The sequence below is a fragment of the Cydia strobilella genome, chromosome Z, assembly GCF_947568885.1.
Source record: "Cydia strobilella chromosome Z, ilCydStro3.1, whole genome shotgun sequence".
NCBI lineage: Eukaryota > Metazoa > Arthropoda > Insecta > Lepidoptera > Tortricidae > Cydia > Cydia strobilella.
The window spans coordinates 2,192,501-2,219,049 of record NC_086068.1 but is presented as its reverse complement, the minus strand read 5'-3'; the positions used below and the strand labels follow the sequence as shown (position 1 = coordinate 2,219,049).

Sequence of the window (26,549 nt, the reverse complement as noted above, 5' to 3'; positions counted from 1 at the left end):
GTATATCTGGTTAAAGCCGACCCAGTTAATCGTCACGGGTCAAACACCTCAATTAAGTTTAGTACAGGAAACTAAACAATTAACTATGGTTTTAACTCCTTTCATTGAGAGGCCGGTGACCAGTACTATTGTATGTTTTAACACTCTAAGAGCCCGTTATTGATTTTAGTCGCAAAAATGTAAAATTGATAGATTTTGTCGCTGAAATTGTACACCTTTTGATACGTTATAGAAATAACAAGTAATGGTTTCTATTAGCACGTTTTCTCATCTTGCCGTTTTACAGATAATTTTTTTAAAATCAGACTCACTAAATTAGTAATGTTTTTTTTTTCTAATGGACGTTTAGGTAAACGCGCGTAAAGCACTGATTTTATCGCTCTTATTTGTAAATTTCGTAAAGTTTGGACGGCTAAAAATAGTAATTTTGTATTACATATATCCTGTACTCGACCTTTTAAAGACTACATTTTTATTATTATGTATGACTGAAGTAGTGTAAATGAAAGTTAGACGAAATCAATTTTCTCCAGAAATTAAAACAAGTGGCAATTTCTCTGAGAATCGACTTAATTTCAACGTAATTTTGATACTTAAACAATCTTCAACATGTGCCGAAACTGTTCTTATACATCATTTTGTATAATTAGCCACCTTAATTTTTTTAATGATTTTTTAAAAACTGCCCCTTCTTCATATATTACCGGTGACGCACGCTCGCGACCTCATTATTAAATGGCAAGATGAGAAGAAGTGCTAATAGAAACCAATACTTGTTATTTAGATATTACGTAACAGAACGTGTAATAATTTCAACGACTAAATCTATCAATATTACATTTTTGCTCCAAAATCGTTAATAACCTGGCAAACTTCAAAACCGGTTTCGGTTACGGACGAAAAATTATAAATTTACAATCAATTCGTTAAAAAAAATACGAAAGTAAAGGTACAGTATCCTAATGTAGTTCAGTTCAGTTTCATAAGTTTCATCAAAGATAGATATAACTCCGTAATAGATGGATACAGTCTAAGGAAAAAACGTGCCTCGAAAATCAAGAAAATTTGATTCTCGATCAGATGGCGCCACTAGTTTTGGCCTACTCTCGTATAGAGGGCGCTGACGGTTTCGTTTGTTATTTATAGTTTTAACGCATATCAGTGAAAGAACATGGGTCAAAATCATATAAAAATAATTAATGCAAATAAAAAAAACATTTATCTATATTTAAATACATTTTAACGTATTTTTATAAATCTTCATTTTTAGTTTTAAAGTATGTCGATAGATGGCAGTGAATTTACAGTGGTTACAAAATTTACTATGACAGTACCGCTCTATCTTATTATATCATTTGGTTTCATTATTGGTAAAAAATATTTTTACTGGTCACACAGGTATATTTGAAATATGATAATTATGTACAATTCTAGATAAAAATACATAGGTCAGAGTTTACCTAGGAGGATATAACAAACGGAGATTTTAAGTAGGTACTTAAATACATATTATATTGGTCATTGGCACTCATTGGTATTCTACTCATACTCATCTGACCTAATTCGATATAAAAATGATCTTCCCAATAAATGGGTAAAAAATTCAGGACGTTTTTGACTTGATCTTTTAACTTCACTTAGCAAAACATCATTTTCACCTTGCACCTAAAACGTAAGTGCTCATAAACATTCACATGACTCTAAACCATATGCGTATAGTAATTGGAAATATAATCGTGTTTAATGCTTTCCAGGGCCTACCGCGAACACCGAAAATCGCAAATTGCAGGCATCTTTCTTTTACTCCGATTAAGGCGTAATTAGAGTGACAGAGAGATATGCCCGCAATTTGCGTTCTTCGGTGTTCGCGGTAGGCCCTGAAAACCATTACACGCTATTATATTTCTAATTACTGTACGCTTAAGGTTTAATATCTGATATCTAAGCCTGTATCGTCTTAAGTTTCCTCATACAAACCGGTCTCAGCTTGACCTGTCCTCAACTGCCATTTAGATTTTTTTATTAAATGTCCTAAAAATATATCTCACACTCGTGACGTTATTATACACTCGGGGACCATTAAAACCGGTCAGTTTCTATACAATTTCCATACTGATTTGTCCTGTATTTATTGCTGTGGAGTGTATATGCATAATTATATTATATATAGATGAGCAGCGTTCGTATCAAGTAACCTAAAGGGACCCAGTCCACCGGACGATATCGGCCTGTCTGTTGTTCGGAACTGTCAAATTTTTGTTCTAACTGACAGGCTGATATCGTCCGGCGGACTGATAATCAGTGGGCCCCTTAAGGCGGTTCCCTGAGTCAGAAGGCGAAAAATCTCCTTATATGATCCTGTTTTTCTAAGAGGCGTTGATATTAGTAAACGTGGAAAAAATATATGTAGTTCTTGACTATATTATCTTTAATATCATAGCTTCCGATACACGAATTATGACACTTCGCTCGATACAATTAATTCCCAAAGTAACCTCTAACTCGGACTTTTAATCCAACTTTACTCGGTTATTTATTATGTGATACTATAAACAAAAAAAGAAGAATAAACAATCTTAACTTAAATAGTAATTTCATAGCTTTCGAATTTCGATATTGTAGGGTAACATTTTAAAATAAATAAAAATCGACAAAATTCGATCAAAATTGACACTTGGCGCGCATGATCTTTCCCGTTCTTTCTTGTGAAATGTGACAAAGACAGCGGCAAACCGATGGAACGGCCTTAAGTAATCGTAATCTTAGTCTTCTTGTAGGTAACAGTCGCCATCAGATGTATCGGAGCGGCCAATACAAAATGGGTGTAAAAATGCGTCAAAAAACTGTCAATTTTATTCGGACACCTTTTTTAGGGTTCCGTACCCAACGGGTAAAAACGGGACCCTATTACTAAGACTCCACTGTCCGTCTGTCTGTCACCAGGCTGTATCGCATGAACCGTGACAGCTAGACAGTTGAAATTTTCACAGCAGATGATGTATTTCTGTTGCCGCTATTACAACAAATACTAAAAACAGAATAAAATTTATATTTAAGTGTGGCTCCCATACAACAAACGTGATTTTTTTGCCGTTTTTTTGCGTCCGACTCGCACTTGGCCGGTTTTTTCCCCCTATGTACTTGGTACTTGTAATTACATTCAATTATCTTCCATTAAGTGGTTTTCTTTGTGTGAATGTCAATGTAGGCGGGGAGCTAGAGCAAAAAAAAACGATTTCAATGTAACTTTCCGTACCATTTAGTACTTTGTCACTGTGACAATCAATAGTCGCTAGGTCTCATACTATTCTCACTGTGACAAGATACGAAATGGTACTGAAATTAAATTCCTTGGCCGTACTATAGGCAAAGAATAAGTAATAGTATTATAATACAATGATCATACAGAACGGCCACGCACCGCCCCGCCCCGACTCGAATGACCTCGCCCCGCGACAGCAGATCGACGGCCGTTTGCCGGCCGCTCATTACCATTTTTACCTTATTACAAGCTTTTTATTAACTATGTAAGGGTCAAATCTTGCAACTTTTTGACCCACTTTCCGGTTTCCGATGAGGATGAAAATTTGCATACATATGTAATTCGGGTGATGCTGATCTGATGATGGAGACAGCAGGTGGCCATAGAAACTCTGTGATAAAACAACGAAACCTAATTATGTTTGGGGTTTTTAGAATTGTCTCGATGAGTATTAGTTGCTTCTGGAAAGAAAAGTACAGTCAGCGATATAAGCTTGTATTTTTTGCCAAAAACTTATTTTAATTAGATTTTTAAAAGGGAGGGCTTTTATCCGCATTAACGTTTTTGGACTAAGAAAAGATTTACTCGCAATATATTCGCAATTTTTACGAGCGAAATATTTTAGGATAACCTCGGATTAAATTTCTATCAAGTACCTAATAATCGTAATATTACAATTTACAATATTTAGTAGTATTATCACGTTTTTATCGCAAGTATTTACAGGAAACAGTCCCGACATTTAGGTAAATAAAAGGAATTTTTTTTAACAAAGTTTTGATAAACAGTATTGAGGTTCAATACGGGTCTAGCAAAGGCCAATGATAGAGGAACTTAAAATCTACCAATTTGACCCCCATGTATAGAAAATTAGTGGTTTGGAGAAATATCTCTTAGGTGAGAAGGGGTTAGACAAACAACGGGGCAAGAAGAACACTAAGTTAAAAGGGTAATTGACACATGTTAAATTTTATATAGTTAATTATCTAGTTAAAATAGTTAGAAAATGAGCAATTTATCACAATAATTTGGAAACTTGAAAAATATATGAGAATAATAAAAAAAGACATCAGTTTCGAAAGAAAACTTTTTTTTAACTTTCAAATAGGAAAAAAATAACGGTACCATTCGATTCCTTACATATTATTTAAAAAAATATTGTATAGCAACAATATACATAAACGCAACATTTCACCGACAAAATCGCAATTTCCTTGTTTTCCATACATCGAAACGGCTTCTAAGCAAAGTGACACAGTGACGTCACGATGTGTTGCCATTTTGTTCTGCAGTAAAATGCGGGTACCAGACTTTGACCATCATTTGTGACTTTTGTATTGCTTTAAGACTATGGGTCCCATACAGACATTTGATACTCAAAACAAACCTGATCGGATGATACAATTAAAAAAAATTGTCACCTACCCAATTAGCCTCATGCATGAAGTTTATATTTGAACGAAATATGTTTTATTCGGATGTTCGGATGTTCTGGATAAGTCTAATGTAATCCTATTTCTACATGAATAATGACATATTTATAATTGTATGTAAAGTGTGCTAAACAGAAAATGTTAAATGACGTGTAACGCTTGTTATCAATAAACGATTGATTGATTGATTGATTGTTACCGTTATATCATGTTACAAATCCATTTCCGTTTTTAAATTACCATTTAATTACTTAAAATTATAAATAAAAAGTACAAAGATTTGCCCGCGAAAAGCTAGTGAGCGAAACGCTCGAAACGCCACGTGACGTCACGCGTTCGACAGATTAGTGTCATTAGTAGCAAACGTCAGTTGGGCCGCCCAACGTGTGACGTCATCACGCTCTGTCGAATTCGCGCCAAAAATTATGAGCGTTTCAACCGCTCAAAAATTTTCAACATTTTAAATATTTTTTAATAAAATAATGTTAAGGTTTACAAAAGTATTTTTATCATTTCCGGTGTTCCAACGATATAAATTATGAATCCAAAAATAAAAATAAATTCATGCATGGAGCTAATTGTCCGTGTTTGTTTTGTCCCTAGATAAATGAACTATGTTCTTCTTATCTCATCTCTAGGTTCCCGCAGAACACCAGTACGGCTACCACCAGTTTGACACTGACATATTCGCTAGCGTGTGCGTAACTTACTTTCTATGCATCTCGCTCGTACTCGCGTATTAGTGCGAGTGAGATGTATAGAAAGTAAGTTACGCACACGTTAGCGAATATGTCAGCGTGACACTGCTAAGGCAGTCGTGGTAAAGGGACCACTGACTATCAGTCCGCCGGACGATATCGGCCTGTCAGTTGTTCGGAACTGTCAAATTTTTGTCCTAACCGACAGGCCGACATCGTCCGGCGGACTGATAGTCAGTGGGCTCCTTAAGGCTTAGTCCTTTTGCTTGAAATAGCGGAGCGTAACGCTGATCTGGGTAGCCTTAAGCTTTGCTGTAATGCACACAGCGATTGCAAATTGTATAATTTTTTATTATTAGTATAGCCACCAAGTCCACACGCCGTCCACCCAGACGGAGATGGCGGGACCACTTAGAGCTCGTTCCCACTATGTCGGATACGGGATGACTTTTAATCGGGTGTCGGCGCCTCTGTTCACACTAGTCGGCTGTCGGGACGATTTTTAATCGGGTGTCGGTGCCTCTGTTCACACTAGTCGGCTGTCGGCCACGACCGCAGCTGGTGCCATTTGAGGTTCTCATTTGACGCGCGGGAGGCACAGCCGGCACAGGGGGTGCGGTGCGGGCGGGGTCGGTCCGACATCCGACATCATGTGAACAGCGCCGCCGACACGATTTTTTTCCGGACGGAGGGCTGACAAAACACACGATATTTTATGTCGGATCCGACACAAAATCGTTGTCGTTCGTGTGTGAATATTAGCTTCATATAAAATGTTCTGCCGCTACGACACCCGATTAAAAATCGTTCCGACATCCGACATAGTGGGAACGAGCTCTAAGACACCTTCATCGGTAACTGGCCGGAAAAAGCACAACAGCGGGAGCGGGAGTTGTGAAGATCAAGGGGAGAGGCCTTTGCCCAGCAGTGGGACACTTTAACGGGCTATTAATAATATTTATTATTATTTTATGTTTAATTATTTTGTCTTCTTTGTGTCTTTTTTTATGCCAATGTATTTTATTGTGTGTTATTGTAGCAACAAAAAGTGTCTCTCTCACCTTAACCAGGCGTGGCTCACTGCGCGATTGCGTCGCGTCGCTACAAGTACATGCGGCCCACACCAATTTTGGTGTCTACTGTCTAGCCATAGTAGTTTCCGTTGCCGCACATTGCTAAGGAACGGACGCAGCTCGCGCATGCGCCACCTTGCTGTCATATCTGTCGTAATAGACGCGTTTTGTTCGAGTGGACCTTCTGTACTTAGTACTATTATTTATTCTGTGCCTTAACTTATGTAATATCCTAAGCTATGTATTCTGTGTGTTTGGGTCAAATTTTACCACCACCAAGCCACAAATTTAACCAGATTACTATTCAACATGTGTCAACCTAAATGTAATATCTCTGGTGTTGCAGGCGTCCATAGGCTACGGTGACTGCTTACCATCAGGCGGGCCGTATGCTTGTTTGTCACCGTCGTGGTATTAAAACCTAATTGTACGAGTAGAATGTCCATCGACGACGCGGGGCAATTATTACCATTCAATATGGCGCCGGAACTAGACAGTCGTATGTCCTCAATTAATGATACCGTACTGGGATCTGTTTCGTTCGAGCGCGTAGTACAATTGATCTTAGTAATTGTTACCCGCGAACATGTTATGTGAAATACTCTGGGCTTTTAATATAATTGTAGAATAGAAAATAGAAATGTATTTAGCTGAGAAATTTTTTAAAAGTAAAAACCGTTCACAATCGTTTTTAACCATTGCTCTTTGCGTGACCTTGAGCCTTCTTATGAGACCCATCGTTAGCGCCCACGTCTCAGATCCGTATGTCATCACATCCGTTGGTTTATATCGTCTGTAAGGCCAAGTTTTTTCTTGAGGTTAGATTCTTAAAAACTAGGCCTTCCGCCAATTCTTGAGGGGTCGGCTAACTCTTGAAGAGCTAATTGCAGTTAAAGTGATCAGTGCCCCTAGTGTAAGTTTGCGTTAAGCGCAATTTTTGTATGGGATTTTGAGTTACCATAACGTCACGCTTGGCGCGCTGTTTAAAATCCCATATAAAACACGTAACGCAAACGCGAATCAGTTTAGGCATCTTAAAGAGCCACAGTACAAAGTCAAAGTCAAAGTCAAAATATTCTTTATTCAAATAGGTCTAGCAACAAGCACTTTTAAATTGTTAAGTTTTACAAGTGTTACCTTAATCTAAATATCAGAGCAATTTATTGATGCAGTTATTATTATTCTTAAAAACATTGAATCATTATAGATATGTCAAACTTAATAATAAGAATTTCACAAAAGGATCGTAAAACACCAAAATTGTATAAAAAAAATACTAGTCTAGAAACTTGATGTTAGTGGTTTAATTACTCTTACGCAGCGTACTACGTAGGCGAACAACACGCTATCGCGAAGCGGCGCGGCGCGGAGCGGGGTGAATCAATCCTTTGATACCTAATATACCTATAGAAGTCCTACGTGGGCGATCTCCTTGCGAACGCGAACGCCGCGCCGCTTCGCTTCGCGTTCGCGAGTGTTCGCCTACGTAAGACGCAGCGTTACATTTTTTGCGTCTTGAAGAGCCTTCAATTAGGTAGGTGCAACTAGCGCCATAAATTTCCATAGTAATTTACAATCTTTCCTTTTTCAGCGACATGGGAATACAGTACCCACGAGAACGGTCTAGACTTCGTACCGTACCGTCAAAAGCGGGACGCGCCGTCCCCACCGCCGCCCGCCGCGCCGGAGCCGGCGCCGGCCGCGCCGACCGCGCCGAAAACCGCCGACGCGCCGACGCCGACAAACGCCACGGCTGAGGACAGCAATAGGACTACTAATCTCACGGCTCCTACAAGTAAGTTTAAATAATTGTATATTGTTAACCAAGGGATGAAAGGCACTCATTTCTGCCGAGGTATTTTGGCGCTCGAACGCCTATTACTATTATAGTCCGAGGGTGAAATGACGCCTTTCACTCGAGTGAAACACTACTTTTCATTTCGAATATGAGGAAAATAAAATGGTTTTTTTTAAACATGACCAAGTATAAAATATTTATCAGTACGGTTTTTACTCACTATTATTTTTAGTCGCTTTTGGCGACATTTTGAAATATGTCTCACGATAGTTTAAGTGCGATGACCAAGTATACATTTTTATAGTATTTGTTAAGGGTACTTTCAGTTAACAATTTAGGCAAAGGTATCGTTATTATTTATGGAATGAAGAGTCAAATATCAGAATGGAAATTGTAAAAAAAAAAAAAAATCGTACTTCGAACGTAAAATGCTCTTGCGCAGACACGTATCATTTTCTGCACACCTTTTAGAACAAAGATCCTCTTTCAGAGCATGAGAAATGAAAAAAATATTTCTTGTTAGATAACTGCAATAAAAAAAGATAATTTGAGGCCCGAGGAAGGACATGGGCTAGTTTTTATCAGTCATCATCCTCATTCCACGCAGAAGAAATCGCAGGCAGGAGGTATTGTTATAATAAAAAAGTCTCGTAAAAATTGTATTTTACCTTTTGCTCGAAAACGGCGCGATTGTTTATTTATAAATGTAATTATATTTGTAGACAACAGGTTATCTGCTTTGATAACCTGTAACCCTATGATATATGAGCCGTCCGAGAATGAGCACATTCATTCAATACAACCATAGAGTAACTTATACTAGAGCGGTACTGCCATAGTAAATTTTGTAACCCCAGTAAATTCACTGCCATCTGTCGACACACTTTAAAACTAAAAGTGAAGATTTATAAAAATACGATAAAATGTATTTAAATATAGACAATGAGGATATAATAAGATACAGCGGTACTGTCATAGTAAATTTTGTAACCGCTGTAAATTCACTGCCATCTATCGACATACTTTAAAACTAAAAATGAAGATTTATAAAAATACGTTAAAATGTATTTAAATATGGATATGTTTTTTTTTATTTGCATTAATTATTTTAACTTATATGATTTTGACCCATGTTCTTTCACTGGTATGTGTTAAAATTATAAATAACAAACGAAACAGTCAACGCCCTCTATACGAGAGTAGGCCAAAACTAGTGGCGCCATCTGATCGAGAATCAAATTTTCGTGATTTTCGAGGCACGTTTTTTCCTTAGACTGTATCCATCTATTACGGAGTTATATCTATCTTTGATATCTAAGATAAATTTTTTTTTTTTATTTGCATTAATTATTTTTATGATTTTGACCCATGTTCTTTCACTGATATGCGTTAAAATTGTTAAATAACAAACGAAACCGTCAACGCCATCTATACGACAGTAGGCCAAAACTAGTAGCGCCCTCTGACCGAGAATCAAATTTTCTTGATTTTCGAGGCACGTTTTTTCCTTAGACTGTATCCATCTATTACGGAGTTATATCTATCTTTGATACAACTACAGTAAATTAATAGAGAACTAATTATTTATGTATTTTTGAACTGAAATAACAAATTGTTGTGATAGGACAACAGCTGAACACCTAGTGTAAATTTGTGCCATTCTCTATCAAAAGGGTACTTATTGTCGGTTGTCAATAAGGCGCTATTTCCATATAGCTTCAATTTAAAATCAACCTTATTGACAAGCGACAATGTGGTACATTTTGGTTGAAAATGTCACATTTCATTTAGTGCGACAATTGTCGACATCACTGTTGCTGACGTCACAGGCCTCCATGGGCTACGGTTACCGCTTACCATCGGACGGGCCGTATTCCTGTTTGCCACAATGATTGTATTATTAAAAAAACTATTATACCGGCAAAAAACAGATAAGTTCATGACGATGATGATGACAATTGTCACAAGATTTAAAAGATTTTTAGGTAATTCTTGACAGGAAATGAGTTCAGTGTCGGAATTTCGTGACGATTGTCGTGTTTCTTGTGACAATTGTCATTAGCATCGCAAAATAAGTACTTATTTCTTTAAATAAAATGTTGGTGGCAAACAAGCACACCGCCCGTCCGATGGTAAGCGGTTACCGTAGCCTATGGAGGCCTGTGACGTCAGTAACAGTGATGTCGACAATTGTCGCACCTGTCACCGTGGTGAAATAGGGGCCAGGCGTGGCTCACTCCGCGACATAGAGTAACTTATACTAGAGCGGTACTGTCATAGTAAATTTTGTAACCCCAGTAAATTCACTGCCATCTGTCACCACACACTTTAAAACTAAAATTGAAGATTTGTAAAAATACGATAAAATTTAGTTAAATATAGATAAATGATTTTTTTTATTTGCATTAATTATTTTGATGATTTTGACCCATGTTCTTTCACTGATATGCGTTAAAATTGTTAAATAACAAACGAAACCGTCAACGCTATTTATACGACTGTAGGCCAAAACTAGTAGCGCCCTCTGAAGGAGTATCAAATTTTCTTGATTTTCGAGGCACGTTTTTTCCTTAGACTGTATCCATCTATTACGGAGTTATATCTATCTTTGCTCCGCGATTTCGTCGCGTAGCTAGCAAGTGCATGCGATACAAATTTAGAGCCAAACTTAAGTAGTTACTTATGTATTACTAATTATACCATTTACTAATTACACCGATTTATACCGTTATACCAATAAATAAAATAATGTTTGGAGAAATACGGCAATTCAGTGTAAAGAATATTTAAAAGAAAATACTTTTTCTCGTTTCTGGCGATTGTTAGATTGTTACCGTAACAATTGCCATTGCGCAAAATGTCGCAACTAAATTTAGTGGTATGTTTATGAAAACCTTATTGTCGATGGCGCTTACGCCGCACAGCGTCGCGCGGCATTGTATTTATATCGGAGCATAGTTTATAATGGCGTAAGCGCCATCGACAATAAGGTCCCTTTTTATAGAAAATACCACACTTCATTGCACGCTACAAGTAGGTCGTTCTAATCCGTAACCGTTTGCTTGCAAAAAAATAGTACATTGTGCAACGTGGGGGGTTGAATGAAATATTGTACGTCTATATATTTACGATAGACGCAGGCTGGTGTGAATTAAAGACTCGAGTAACAATATGCTCACGCCCGGAAACACACAATGTTTTCCATCACACTTGCGAAAAAAGAACTAAATTTTAAGCGAAATTATTCTTAAATACGGTGACATTTCAAACATTCGTCCGCCATTTTGAATTTTTTTGGCAGTTTAGGCATCGAAGGCAGAAAGGCACAGACCCATCGGCATTCAGCCACAATTGAAAATTGTGTAAAAATATATGAAACGGCTATTAAATGAATCAAATTAAATATTTGTAAGCATAAACAAAGAAAATAAATAATAATCATCAGTATTTTCAAAGTAAAACTCATTTATACCTACTTGGCTCGTATAAATCAATACACATAATTAAAAAAAAACTATAACTCACTCGAGAGTTATTCAGAATCCATAACTCCCGCGGGAACAATATAGACCTTTGTCCTTCAGTACACCTGCATGAAATAATATCTTTTTCGAGCAAGTGTGATGAAAAGATACTTATATTTATTTCTGATTATCACTTATTACCGGTAAAGAAGCGCTGGTGGCCTAGCGATGCGACGTTCAATCCGGAGGTCGCGGGTTCAAACCCTGGCTCGTACCAGTGAGTTTTGCGGTACTTGTGTACGACATATCATTTGATATTTACCAGTCGCTTTTCGGTGAAGGAAAACATCGTGAGGAAACCGGACTAATCCCAATAAGGCCTAATTTACACTGGGTTGAAAGTTCACATGGCAATCGCTTTCGTTAAAACTAGTGCCTACGCCAGTTTTCGGGATTAGTTGCTTAACGGACCCCAGGCTTAAATGGGCCGTGGCAATAAGTCGGGACAAACGTTAGGAAAGTAAAGCTATGAATATGAATGATATCGCGTATATTAAATTTATAATACATCCCGACGTTTCGAATCCTTTACAGCGTTCGCGGTCAACGGGTGACCGAGGAAAAGCTAATACAATGTGCAAAACTACCCACATACAAAAATACTGAACCATAATAAACTATCAAAATAGCAAAATCGGTTCGGCTAATATATAGGTATATATTCCGTAGCATGTAGCACCCAAGTTCTACCTGACATATGAAACTAACTAATTAACTCCGCTGGCTCAGCGACCCGAAGTGCCAGCGCCAACACGCCCGGTTTTGTGCGATTTCTCGACTTGGTCTCTCCAGCGGTTGAGAGACCAATTTACCTAACATATTGATAACATTAAAAATAATTAACACTTTTTTCGTACCTTGAGTACCATCGGCCACACTTTTAATTGGCCTTTTGTGCCCACTACCTACTGGGTAAGAATAATTATAATGTAAACTGCTACACCCTAGTAGGGTCCATGTTTGTACAGTCGCCATCAGATATATCGGAGCGGCCAAGGTGTTCACAAATATCTGAACAAGCACTCTAATGCCCTGACAATAGAGGCGTGCTCAGATACTTGTGAGCACCTTGGCCGCTCCGATATATCTGATGGCGACTGTACTTGATTAGACTTTTAACGTCTTTGTAAAATACCATGGTTGCATTGAATAGATGATTATGACAGTTCGTAAACCTTATTAAGAGAGACATAAGGTCCACCTATGGACAGTAAAGTTAAGTGTTGCTGTTTAGACGAGTGGTCAATAATTTTTAAGCTTTATAACGAGGAGATAGAGTTCAATTTCAGTTAAATTCCATTGCTATAAGTACGTGCCGTTTACAGGAAATCGTATGTAGTAACTTTACCCGTTTATTATTGAAGACGAAGTGATGTGTGCCAATTAGCGTACTTCGAAACATGTCATTTTGTCCTTACTGAAATCACACCTTATAAAACAAAGTTCCCCCGTTCCCCGCCGCGTCTCTCAGTTTGTGTGTATGTATGTTTGCGATAAACTCGAAAACTACTGAACTTATTTTCACGCGGTTTTCACCTATCAATAGAGTGATTCTTGAGGAAGGTTTAGGTGTATATGTTTAACCCGTGTTTAACCCGTGCGAGGCTGGGGCGGGTCGCTTGTTATGTACTAAAGCAGTGATATGTAGACCTAATGTATTTGTAATAAGATTTACTATAAGTTAACAGTAGTGTTGGTATTAACTCGAATCCGTTGAATCGAGATTTGAAGAACTCGTTTTTGAGCGTTTAAAAATTATAGCGGCAACAGAAATACATCATATGTGAATATATCAACTGTCTAGCTATCACGGTTCATATCTAATGAACAGAACAGTCGGACAGAGGAGTCTTAGTAATAGGGTCCCGTTTTTACCCTTTGGGTACGGTACCCTAAAAATAATAAACCTGATTCTCACGGCTACCTTTGATACTGTCATATTCGCTAGCGTGTGCGTAACTTACTTTTTAATACAGTTGCTCAAAAAGTGGTACTTTTTGTGGCTGCGTAGCGTGCGAGAAGCTCAATTTCTCTAACTAGTGCTTTTTACTTTTTAGTTCCAAACTATACTTTCGAAACGCAGTTAAAATGTAATTTAGCGCGGAGCAGGTACCAGGGCCTCATGAGTTATGAGGACGTGTCGTTGACCAACCCGCGCCGGGCCCGCGGCGGCCGCGGCCGGGGCGCGCACGAGTATGAAGGTATCGCGGGCTGCGGCAGCTCGCGTATCGCGGGCTGTATAGCTACTTTTGGTTTTGGTTTGGTTTGGTGGTATGATTCTACTAATGATATATTAATTTATTATTTTTTCGCAATTGTATTAAAAAACGTCGTTTACAACACGTGTGAAATGTCTTTTCACACTAGTTATAAAATGTACTATTCTACGTAACTCGCTCGTACTCGCATATTAGTGCGAGCGAAATGTATAGAAAGATTAGAAAGTAAGTTTTTTTTGCCGTTTTTTGTGTAATGGTACGGAACCCTTCGTGCTCGAGTCCGACTCGCACTTGGCCGGTTTTTTATTTATTTTTGATTAGTTAGAAAAAAAACTTTATTTCTGAACATTCAAAATTCCATATAAGTGTTAATACCGAAAAACAAACTCCGTACAAAAAAAGTGTGTGCGTGTAATCTTTACGCGCGATTGAAGTAAAACTTCTTTGACGATGACGTTTATCGCTATGTTGGCACTTTGACGTGTCCTGTTGTGCATGTGTCACTATACTGAGCGTTACTTCCGTTAGAAAAAAAATCCGAGTTACCCTCTAATCGCGCCTAAAAATAAAAATGAAAAAAAATTAAAATTTAAATTTGTTTAAATATGTTTAAATTTAAATATGTTGTGTTGTGGTGTAGGGTTGGAGCCGGCGTAGTTTTTATCGCGTATATATATATCTTTACTTGAAAATAATTGTAGTGTATAACTAGCCTTATGAACCGATTTTGCATGTACAACCAGCCTTAAAGTTTGTAGTCTATGATTGTTCATTATTTTAGTATGTGGGTATTTTTGCACTTTGTAATTTTTCCTCAGTCACCCGTTGACCACGAACGCTGTAAAGGGTTCGAAACGTCGGGATGTATTATAAATTCAATATACGCGATATAATCCGTTTTCATAGTTTTATTTCATGAGTAACTATCGCGGTAACCGAAGACAATATTAAATATGTTTATTTGTTAACAATAGAAGGTACAGTTGTAAAGGTTGGAGTCTTCTAGTAAGTATAAAATACCTGTGACAGAAGACCCCGCGCCTCAAGAAGTTATGCTTCAAAATTCAATCGTTCGGTTCAACTAACAACCAATACTAATATTAATTGACTTACTTTAGTACTTATTGCAAGGGTAATAAGAACTGTTATTGGTCATTTCTTAATTCAAAGTCAGGTGCCGATGTTTTGTCTTATACCTCAGACAATTCTAGCGCTTATAACTATATGATACAAGGTCTCAAATCGTTTCTCTGAAAACTGAATGTTTAAACAAGTGTGGGAATCCACTGTGTGTTTTGGATTTATCGTGGAGCCTTGAAACTGGTATTGTAATTATTTGTGTTGCACGCTAGTTTGTATGTACTTTACTCGAGTTAAATGGATCATTCAATTCGGTCAATATGTGACATGTTCAACCAAAAGGTACCACATCGTCGCTTGTCAATAAGGTTGATTTTCAATTGAAGCTATATGGAAATAGCGCCTTATTGACAACCGACAATAAGTACTTATGATTGAGAATGGCACATATGGTTAAGGAAACAGTCTTAAGTTTTAATTAGAAGCTAATTACCTTTGTTCAGTCCACACTTTGTGGACTGAGCGAAGATGTAGTGACAAAAATTGAGAAAGGTATGTTGAGATGGTTTGGATATGTGGAAAGAATGAGTGAAAGAAGGCTAACAAAGAGAGTGTATAAGGGAGAGGTAGAAACGGGAGTTGGAAGGGGCAGACCTCGGCGGACTTTCTCTGATGAGATCGGGGAAATCCTGAAGAAAGGCCAGGTCAAGAGCACCCTAAACCGGCGAGCGTGTATGAGGAATGTTATGGAAGTGAAGGAAGCGAAAGAGGTATGTCAGGATCGTAGCAAGTGGAAATCCGTGGTCTCTGCCTACCCCTCCGGGAAATAGGCGTGATTATATGTATGTATGTATGGACGTATGTATGTATGTACCTTTGTTAATCGAAATTAAAACCTAATAAGATGCTACTCGTATTTGTCCCTGACAATGTCGCTGAAGAGGTAACACTAACAGACGGACAAACGTTAAACAGACGGGAGTTTCATTCGAATTTATGATTTTGTTTTGTATTGATTGTATAAATTAAAAGAGAATAATATAAAGTAAGGTAAGTTTAAGTTTTGTTGTACGGTCGCCATCAGATATATCGGAGCGGCCGTGGTGCCCAAAAATATCTGAACACGCACTCTAACACCTTGAGCTTAGAGGCGTGTTCAGATATTTATGAGCACCTTGGCCGCTCCGATATATCTGATGGCGACTGTACATACTAACACTATTAGTAAATGTGTCCATAGGCTACGGTAACTGCTTACCATCAGGCGGGCCGTATGCTTGATTGCCACCGACGTGGTATTTAAAAAAAACTATATGGATCAAAATGATTCGAAATAAATAATTGAATTGAATTGATAAAGGGGGTGCATTGACTAACAGTCTGCCGGACGATATCGGCCTGTCAGTTACAAAAATTGGACAGTTCCGAACAACTGACAGGCCGATATCGTCCGGCGGATAGTCAGTGGGCCCCTTTAAATCTCACATTCTCTGTCGCTCTCGCAAATTAACATTTAATAATGCTTTGCGTAATGTTTAAGTTATTTGCCGTACTTTTGTTTACATATCTTAAGTATGACTCGTGCTATTGCGAACTATCTCGTTATATATGTATATGTGTACGTGACGCATCGCGAATATTACGTGCATTTGCATTTCGAAACAGATTGGATGTTTCAAAGCCTTTAGATGTTTTAAATATGGCTTATTTATTAAAGTAGCTGCAGAACAATTATCCAAAAAACTGTTTACATTACATATGGTGCTACTTTTCCCCATTAGTGCGGGAATGAACACATTTCGTGCCTATGTCGAAAGATTAAAGGGCCATATGTGACGTTTTCAACCAAAAGGTACCACATTGTCGCTTGTCGATAAGGTTGATTACTATTTGAAGCCATATGGAAATAGCGCCTTACTGACAAGCGACAATAAGTACCCTTTTGGTTGAAAATGGCACATATGTCCATTGAAACGTTGTACGATACACGTGCGTATAGGTAATTCGCAACTCGTGTCGTTTTAAAACCTTCCCCTTGCTTGTGTTTTAATTTATCGCCACTCGTTGCGTATTTCCTACTTTCCGCATTTGTATCGTAAATAATTATTTCGTGAATTCGTTAGTTGTTTCCAAAATTGTTTTAGTGTACATATTTTTACCTGTCTTTCAAAGAAGCATACATATTTATATTCTAATGCTTTGTCACGCCTTAAACCCGCTCCACACTCTCGACTAAACTAAACGAGACTTGCTGAAAACGAGTGTGTAGTGAGTATTCGTCTCTTACTATATCAGGTGTAATCGTAAATTAAAGTTCCATTTCTAGTCATATAACCTGTATGAAATGTTACAGACGCTAACTTCCGTTAGTTGCCTATTTTTACCACCTTATGCGCTGCGATCGCTTTACTTACCCCCACCATGCACTTCGCACGGTGCCAATAGAGTGACATATGCGTGCGCGCGTGACGGACAGAGAATACGCAATGCGACTAAATTAAAAACACGTGAATGCCTGACAACATACCAAAAACAGTCGGGTTCATTGTTGCCCACCAAGCTTTGGTACATCTACCGTTCTGACGTAGCACAGAGCTTTATCACAGGGCGGACACGCTATACATCAGATATCACTGCTTCTATGTGTGAACGGCACGTCTGTACACGTATGCGTCATTGTGTGAGTAAGTTGCTTAAGAACAGTACTGAGCGGCCGGCAAACGGCCGTCAATCTGCTGTCGCGGGGCGAGGTAATTCGAATCGGGGCGGGGCGGTGCGTGGCCGTTCTGTATGATAATACTATTACTTATTCTGTGGCTTTTTAGAAGCAGACAGAACTGTAGTGAGACTATATCAAGGAAAAACAACAGCATGAAAGTTTTCCCCTCCCCCTTTTCATCTCTAGGTATATTATCTTTTCTTTGGGTGAGCTATCAAATCCGACAGTTAATTGGGTATAATATACTGAAGATAGTGATGATGAAATCCTTGGTAAAGTATGCCAAATATGCTTAAGGCCGTTCCATCGGTTTGCCGCTGTCTTTGATCATTTCGCAAGAAAGAACGGGAAAGAACATACACGCCAAGTGTCAATTTTGATCGAATTTTGTCGGTTTTTATTTATTTTAAAAACGTTACCTTACAATATCGAAATTCTAAAGCTATGAAATTACTATTTATGTTAAGATTGTTTTTTCTTCTTTTTTTGTTTATAGTATCACATAATAAATAACCGAGTAAAGTAGGATTAAAAGTCAGAGTTAGAGGTTACTTTGGGAATTAATTGTATCGAGCGAAGTTTCATAATTCGTGTATCGGAAGCTATGTTGTTAAAGATAATATAGTCAAGAACTACATATATTTTTTCCACGTCTACGAATATCAACGCCTCTTAGGAAAACATGATCATATAATGAGATTTTTCGCCTTCTGGCTCAGGGAACCGCCTTAATTTTAATCATGCATATGCACGCCAATTTCAGTTTAGCCACGCCACTGCTTTAATTATTATAATCTATATGTATGATTGCATAGCGATTTTTTTTAATTTATATTTTCTTTAGAACCTTGACACTGTAAAAAGTTGAATACGGTGCCCATAGTCTGAAAAATATAGTCATCATACCAAGACCTATTATTGTATTTTCCCCTTTGTGTTTGTTCGTGAACAAGTGTTTCTGTGAAAGGCGTGACCATAACATCTGGCTCATAATAACTGTAATAAGCTACTTGCTGTAAATTGCCATACAGTCAGCTCCAAATAGATAGTGACGGTCAAAGTGGCCAAATATATCGGAACACGGCGGTTTTGAACCTTTAAGTCTAAGGAGAGAATTCGCCTCCTTATGCTTGTTCTACCGCTTGTACAATGGGCTGTGCTCTGAAGAATTGTTTGACATGATGCCAACGGCCGCTTTCTATCACCGCACCGCTCGCCATCGGCAGGGTGTTCATCCTCACACCCTAGCACCTAAATGGTCGCGTACTGTGCGGTTTAACAGGAATTTCCTCCCGCGTACGCTTCGGCTGTGGAATTTTCCCGAGGGGCTACAGTATGGGGTTCTTCAAAAAATGAGTGTACAGGTTTTTAAAGGGTCGGCAACGCGCGTGTAATATCTCCGGTGTTGCAGGCGTCCATAGGCTACGGTAACTGCTTACCATCAGGCGGGCCGTATGCTTGATTACCACCGACGTGGTATAAAAAAAAACATCCTTATTTCTATGGTAACAAAGGTTTGTTGCGATATATTTGGCCACTTTGACCGTTACTATTTATTTAATGTTGAGTGTAGAATTACTTTGATATGTCTAACCATATTCCGAGTCTGCTCCGAGGAATAGGGATATTGACAATTTTTTAGAACTGTTTTCGTTTTATAGACACGTAATTATTGCAAAAAAAAAATTATCATTAATTTTTAATACAAATTCGACGTTAATTAGTTTAGTGTTTAAATTTCAAGCAAAAACGCTCCAAGCTGTCACGTGATCTGGATGACGTAACGATGTGATAAACAAACGACTGTCAGTGCCAGAGGACCACCAGGTTTGACAACTTGTCTGTGCGTGTTTCTCACGCCGTGACGTCACGCGCTCCGATTTGCGTTTGCAGTCACGTGATGCTGGGCATTATTTTAAATATTTTTAATCTATTTATTACGCATATTTACACTTACAAAACAATCAAAACATAATTGTCAGCATTCTAATATTCCCTGCTATGGTAAAAACATAACATTTTATATATTCGCAATTCATGTCAACATACCTATTTTTCGGATTAATCTTCCTTCCTCCATCGCTCTACGCGACGATATTTCCATATTTAGTTGGCAATCCTCAACTGTCCGTTTTCTCCCATACACATAGTATATACAAGTAGTTATAGACGCGCCACCGAGTGACCGGGGGTAAGAAAAAGAATATTCATATAAAATTTTGGCAGCGTAGAATTTTTTCTCTTTCACTCTTATAAATTTCGGTATTTCGCCATCGCCTCCTACCTATGATGCCACCCGGTCGGTGATAAGGACAAGTATTGTCATTATTTTCTCTTTCCTCTTATAGGAATCGCAATATGACTATCTTGTTCTATCAAAGAGTATCAGGCCCTTGGTTTCTCCAGAAACTTCCTGCCTCGCACAGCTTAACTGTGGAAAGAAAAGTCCGCTCGCGTTATTTCCGGGCTTATACGACCTTCAAACTGTCAAGAAAAGAGCGTACTCCCATCTTAGAGGCCTATAACGCACTTGCAACCCGTCCGGTGTTGCAAGTGTCCATGGGCGACGGTATTGGCTTACCATTAGGCGATTCATATGTTCGTTTGGCTCCTATATCATAAAATAAAACTATGAAAACGGATTATATCGGATTATCCTATATCATACATAAAAAAAGCGTTATACAGTCACCTACATTGTCTTGGTACAAAAAGTTTCCTATCGTTATAAATAAATTTATTCCATTTTTTTTCGTATATGATTCCAGCCACCACTACGATTCCAGTGTCAGTCACCAAGATCCCACTTCTGGGCGTCAACGGATCTGGCATCTACAAAGGGAACACCTCCGTACCCAGAGTGAGCGACCCCATACTGGCTGACGACAGTAAGTGTATAACGTACATATATACATAACCCCATCCATGAAACATTCGGACGAGAAACACACTAGGGGTGAGACAGACAAGACCACGTCGGTGTAGCGAGTGAACCTTGTAAACATATTTATGACGCCGCAGCCGCGTACCCAGAGAGAGCGACTCCAGACTGGCTGATGACAGTAAGTGCCAGTTGCACCATCCGCACTTGATAGACTGATTAACGTCACCCGGCGCCAGGGACCGGACAACCCTTTCCGCGATAAAACCCTTTCAATGGGCAACACTTAAACACGGCTAACACATTGAAAGACTTTCCCTTTTGAACTGCAAGCCCATTCATACCCTTACCTTTGACTAACCCTTACCGAAATGCTAACCAAAAATAAGGCTAGCCCTTAATAAGGGTTACCCTTATCTTTAAGCGCTTTTTATAAAGGTTTCCCTTTGCGTGAAAGAGACAGGATTAGTATATATCTACGGTAGTGTATGAAAAGGAAAGAAAATACGTGCCTAGTCAAAGAACGCCGCCGTCGCCGCCGACGATCGCTCGGATTCGAAGTAATGTGTGCTTTATGAACAAGGTAGACGACTTAAATTAGCACGCTTATATGCTAAAAGGGAAGCTCTTTATAAGGCTAACCCTTATAAGCAATATGCAAGGTGTTGGTGAGCGGATGATAAGGGTTTTGTAAGGGTATTTGGGCTACCGATCACTCAAATGTGGTAGCTTTATATAAGGGTTTTTAAAACCAAAACAAAGGGTTTCGTCTGGCAAAGGGTATGGTGAGTTAAGCCTTATGCAATACCCTTATAAAACCCCGATAAGGGATAGCGGGCCGGTCCCTGCCCGGCGCGCCGCGGCGGTTTACTATGAAACTTTCCATACAACAAAATTAAGCGAACTCTTTAACGATGACAAACAATTTGATGCAACCGAGCCCAAGTAGTTTAATGTACAGTGAGCTGCCAAATTGCATGGAGAAATTATGAGCAAGTGAACGTTGTATACATATTTATGACGCCGCAGCGGTGCAGATCCCACTGCTGGGCGTCAACGGATCTGGCATCTACAAAGGGAACACCTCCGTACCCAGAGAGAGCGACTCCATACTGGCTGACGACAGTAAGTAGTTTATTGTACTATGAGCTGCGAAATTACATGGAGAAATTATGAGCGAGTGAACCTTGTATACATATTTATGACGCCGCAGTAGGTACAATGAGCTGCCAAATTGCATGGAGAAATTATGAGCGAGTGAACGTTGTATACATATTTATGACGCCACAGCCGTGCAGATCCCACTGCTGGGCGTCAACGGATCTGGCATCTACAAAGGGAACACCTCCGTACCCAGGGAGAGCGACTCCATACTGGCTGACGACAGTAAGTATAGGTAGTTTATTGTACAATGAGCTGCGAAATTACATGGAGAAATTATGAGCGAGTGAACCTTGTATACATATTTATGACGCCGCAGCCGCGCAGATCCCACTGCTGGGCGTCAACGGATCTGGCATCTACAAAGGGAACACCTCCGTACCCAGAGTGAGCGACCCCATACTGGCTGACGACAGTAATGAGTTTAAATTTTAATGTACAATGAGCTGCCAAATTGCATGGAGAAATTATGAGCGAGTGAACGTTGTATACATATTTATGACGCCGCAGCCGTGCAGATCCCACTGCTGGGCGTCAACGGATCTGGCATCTACAAAGGGAACACCTCCGTACCCAGGGAGAGCGACTCCATACTGGCTGACGACAGTAAGTAGTTTATTGTACAATGAGCTGCGAAATTGCATGGAGAAATTATGAATTAATTAATTGATGAAGCATTGCACTTTTGCGGCTGAACAAACATCAGCGTTGTAACAATTGGAAGACAGCATAAACACACTAGGGGTGAGACAGACAAGGCCACGTGGGTGGGATACTGATTCGGATTTTATAACTGATTTATACACGTGCCAACGGTAAAGCGCGTTACTTTAAGTGCCACAAAGATAAGCTTTGCTCGTATCGTATGATTAAAAACCCTTATTATTATGTTTGTCCAACACGTAGCGGCGTAGCTATATTTGACGTTCATAAGCTCATCGTAATATGCCTACTTCAATAATAAACTATCTTTATCTTTTTTGAAAATAAGTACTAATAATATTTTTTTTTACAGATATAACGACTACCAACTTCGAGCAGCAAGAAGTCATCATTGAAGCGCAAAAGAACATCAACAATTTGACTTACGTGAGTAATCAAATGCACAGAATACGCACCTTTACGTATAAAAAACCTCGAAAGACGCGCGGCTACAACCCAATATCGACCTTCGTGCATTGCGACAAGGTTCACAATAGCGCGCCGCGCACGATAGGCGAGGCCAGAGAATATATGTGGTATTTTCTATAAAAAGGGACCTTATGTTCGATGGCGCTTACGCCATTATTAACGATGCTCCGATATAAATACAATGCCGCGCGACGCTGTGCGGCGTAAGCGCCATCGACAATAAGGTCCCTTTTCATAGAAAATGTCCCATATAATAGGATTAGGTACAGAAGATTCACTTCCTAACAAAACGTATCTAGTACGCGCAAGGCGGCGCAAGCGCGTGCAGGCGTCCGTTCCATAGCGGTGTGCGGCAATAAATATTGCAAAACCTCAAAATTGAGGCGGCCGCAGGTACTTGTGGCGACGCAACGAAATCGCGGAGTAAGAACCGCCTGGAGAGGCGTACAAAGGGTAAACAAGCATATTAACAGAGAATTAAGAAGAAGAGAGAGTGCTCACTCCATACATCAGTTTTGTTACTAAAACTACTATTATTTTCTTTGGCGACATCTACCGTCAAGTAGCGGAACTATCAGTACTGCTACCCGACAGATGTCACATGTGTCGCGACTGACGAAGTGTATTGCTCAACAATTTCTAACTAATAGTATAAGCAGAGAAGGAGTGCAAATAAAGTTCCGGTATATAATAAATAATAGTACTATAGGTACAGAAGATTCACTCTCTAACAAACCGCGTCGAAATATAGCCGCTAGGTGGCGCAAGCGCGAGCAGGCGTCCGTTCCGTAGCGGTGCGCGGCAACTACTATGCCTAGACACCAAAATTGATGTGAGCCGCATGTACTTGTAGCGACGCGACGTAACCGCGGAATGAGCCACGCCTGCCAAAACGATTATTATTTTCGTAGTCGGCATCTACCGTCAAGTACCGGAACTATCAATACTGCTACTCGACACTAGATGTCACATGTGTCGCGACTGACGTAAAGCATAGAGTAACTTATACTAGAGCGGTACTGTCATAGTAAATTTTGTAACCCCAGTAAATTCACTGCCATCTGTCGACACAGTTTAAAACTAAAAATGAAGATTTATAAAAATACGATAGAATGTATTTAAATATAGAAAAATGATTTTTTTTATTTGCATTAATTATTTTTATGATTTTGACCCATGTTCTTTCACTGATATGCGTTAAAATTGTTAAATAACAAACGAAACCGTCAACGCCATCTATACGACTGTAGGCCAAAACTAATAGCGCCCTCTGAACGAGAATCAAATTTTCTTGATTTTCGAGGCACGTTTTTTCCTTAGACTGTATCCATCTATTACGGAGTTATATCTATCTTTGGTAAAGTGTATTGCTCAACAATTTCTAACTAGTATCATAGAGTAACTTATATTAGAGCGGTACTGTCATAGTAAATTTTGTAACCCCAGTAAATTCACTGCCATCTATCGACACACCTTAAAACTAAAAATGAAGATTTATAAAAATACGATAAAATGTATTTAAATATAGATAAATGAATTTTTTTATTTGCATTAATTATTTTTATGATTTTGACCCATGTTCTTTCACTGATATGCGTTAAAATTGTTAAATAACAAACGAAACCGTCAACGCCACCAAACGACAGTAGGCCAAAGCTAGTAGCGCCCGCTGAATGAGAATCAAATTTTCTTCATTTTCGAGGCACGTTTTTTCCTTAGACTGTATCCATCTATTACGGAGTTATATCTATCTTTGTTAGTATTATAAGCAGAGAAGGAGTTGAAAATAGAATTCCGGTTAATCCGGTTACAATATTAGCTGAAAATCGTTGAGCATTAGACTTACCGTTCGCTGCGATATCTGTTTGTGTGTTCTATGTTCGCGATAAACTCAAAAACTACTGAACGAATTTTAATGCGGTTTTCACCTATCGATAGAATGATTCTTGAGGAAGGTTTAGGTGTATAACTTGTGAACCCGTGCGAAGCCGGGGCGAGTAACTAGTATTTTTTTTTTAATTCGACCACCATGTTGTACATGTAACAAAATTGTTTTGTATACGGTCTACAAAACAAACCTATACCAATCTATATTTTCAGGACAATCACATATTCTACAACAGCACATTCATAGGCAACGTGACCTTCTTCCAAGAGCACTGGAACAACATCACCAGACCGAAGGCGGACATACACGCTGTGCTCAGCAACTCGCATAGGCGGGCTACGGTAAGAACTTTTATATTTTTCTGGTAAAAACGGGACCCTATTACTAAGACTCCGCTGTCCGTCTGTCTGTCTGTCACCAGGCTGTATCTCATGATCCGTGCTAGCTAGACAGTTGAAATTTTCACAGATGATTTATTTCTGTTGCCGCTATAACAACAAATACTAAAAACAGAATAATATAAATATTTAAATGGGGCTCCCATACAACAAACGTGATTTTTTTGCTGTTTTTTCCGTAATGGTACGGAACCCTTCGTGCGCGAGTCCGACTCGCACTTGGCCGGTTTTTATTTTCTACTACTCTACATGAATATGTAGTGAACATGAATATAAAGAACATACAAATAGGTTTGAAGAAAAGTCACAGGGCGGACACGCTATACATCAAAAATCACTTGCGTTTCTATGTATGAACGGCACGTCTGTACACGCGGCATGCGTCATTATGTAAGTTGCTTAAAAACAGTACTGAGCGGTCGGCAAACGGCGGTCAATCTGGTGATTTTCAGCAGTCTAATATTCCCTGCTATGGTAAAAACATAACATTTTATAAATTCGCGCATCATGTTATCATCCCTATTATGCAGTACATTTGTACACTGCGGATAACCAAATTTAATTTTAATTTAGTAAAATCAGGTGATCCACGTTTTTAGCCTGTAATCGTGTAAATTAAAATATCGAATCTAAAATGAAAATGAAAAATGAAAATGAAAATATTTTATTTCATTAATAAAATGTTACATTACAAGGTAGTAGGTTGGGACTTCCTTTTAAGTATATTATACCTGTATCAGGAAGCCCCGCTCCCCCGTAGCAACAAGTAATTTTTAGTTTAACAAAAGCAGAAAGAAAACTTAAGTATTTTAAGCCACTCGGTTAATATTTTTTTACATTTATATAGTTGTAAATTGTATATATTTAGTATTTTGTTTATTTTATTGTACACATATGCAGATTGCGCTCCAAATTGTCTCTTAGCAAATACAGATTTTGTAGTTGATATGGGGGCAACATTATGTTTTCTTCTACGATTTAGCAGCTGTGGGTTAAATGGTAACGTTTTATGTAGTCTCGTTGTTAGACTCAGTACATACAGCTTCCTCATTGTTAGTAAGTCACTTAGGTGGTAGAGGTCTTTCGTTGGGAATCTATTAATTGGGAAATAGGCACAGAATAAGTAATAGTATTATCATACAGAAGGGCCACGCACCGCCCCGCCCCGACTCGAATGCCCTCGCCCCGCGACAGCAGATTGACGGCCGTTTGCCGGCCGCTCAGTACTGTTTTTAAGCAACTTACTCACACAATGACGCATGCCGCGTGTACAGACGTACCGTT

The 26,549-nt window shown here is 38.8% G+C and overlaps 1 protein-coding gene across 1 annotated transcript in view; it reads left to right on the top strand.

Annotated features, from left to right (window-relative positions):
• The window catches only part of LOC134754584 (plexin domain-containing protein 2), a 58,473-nt gene that overhangs the window by 6,302 nt on the left and 25,622 nt on the right, over positions 1–26,549 (top strand). Inside the window, exons 2-5 of the mRNA XM_063690900.1 lie at positions 8,058–8,261; positions 20,575–20,694; positions 22,864–22,937; positions 25,080–25,208. Coding sequence (XP_063546970.1) covers positions 8,058–8,261; positions 20,575–20,694; positions 22,864–22,937; positions 25,080–25,208 — 527 coding nt within the window. The remainder of the gene's footprint in view (positions 1–8,057; positions 8,262–20,574; positions 20,695–22,863; positions 22,938–25,079; positions 25,209–26,549) is intronic.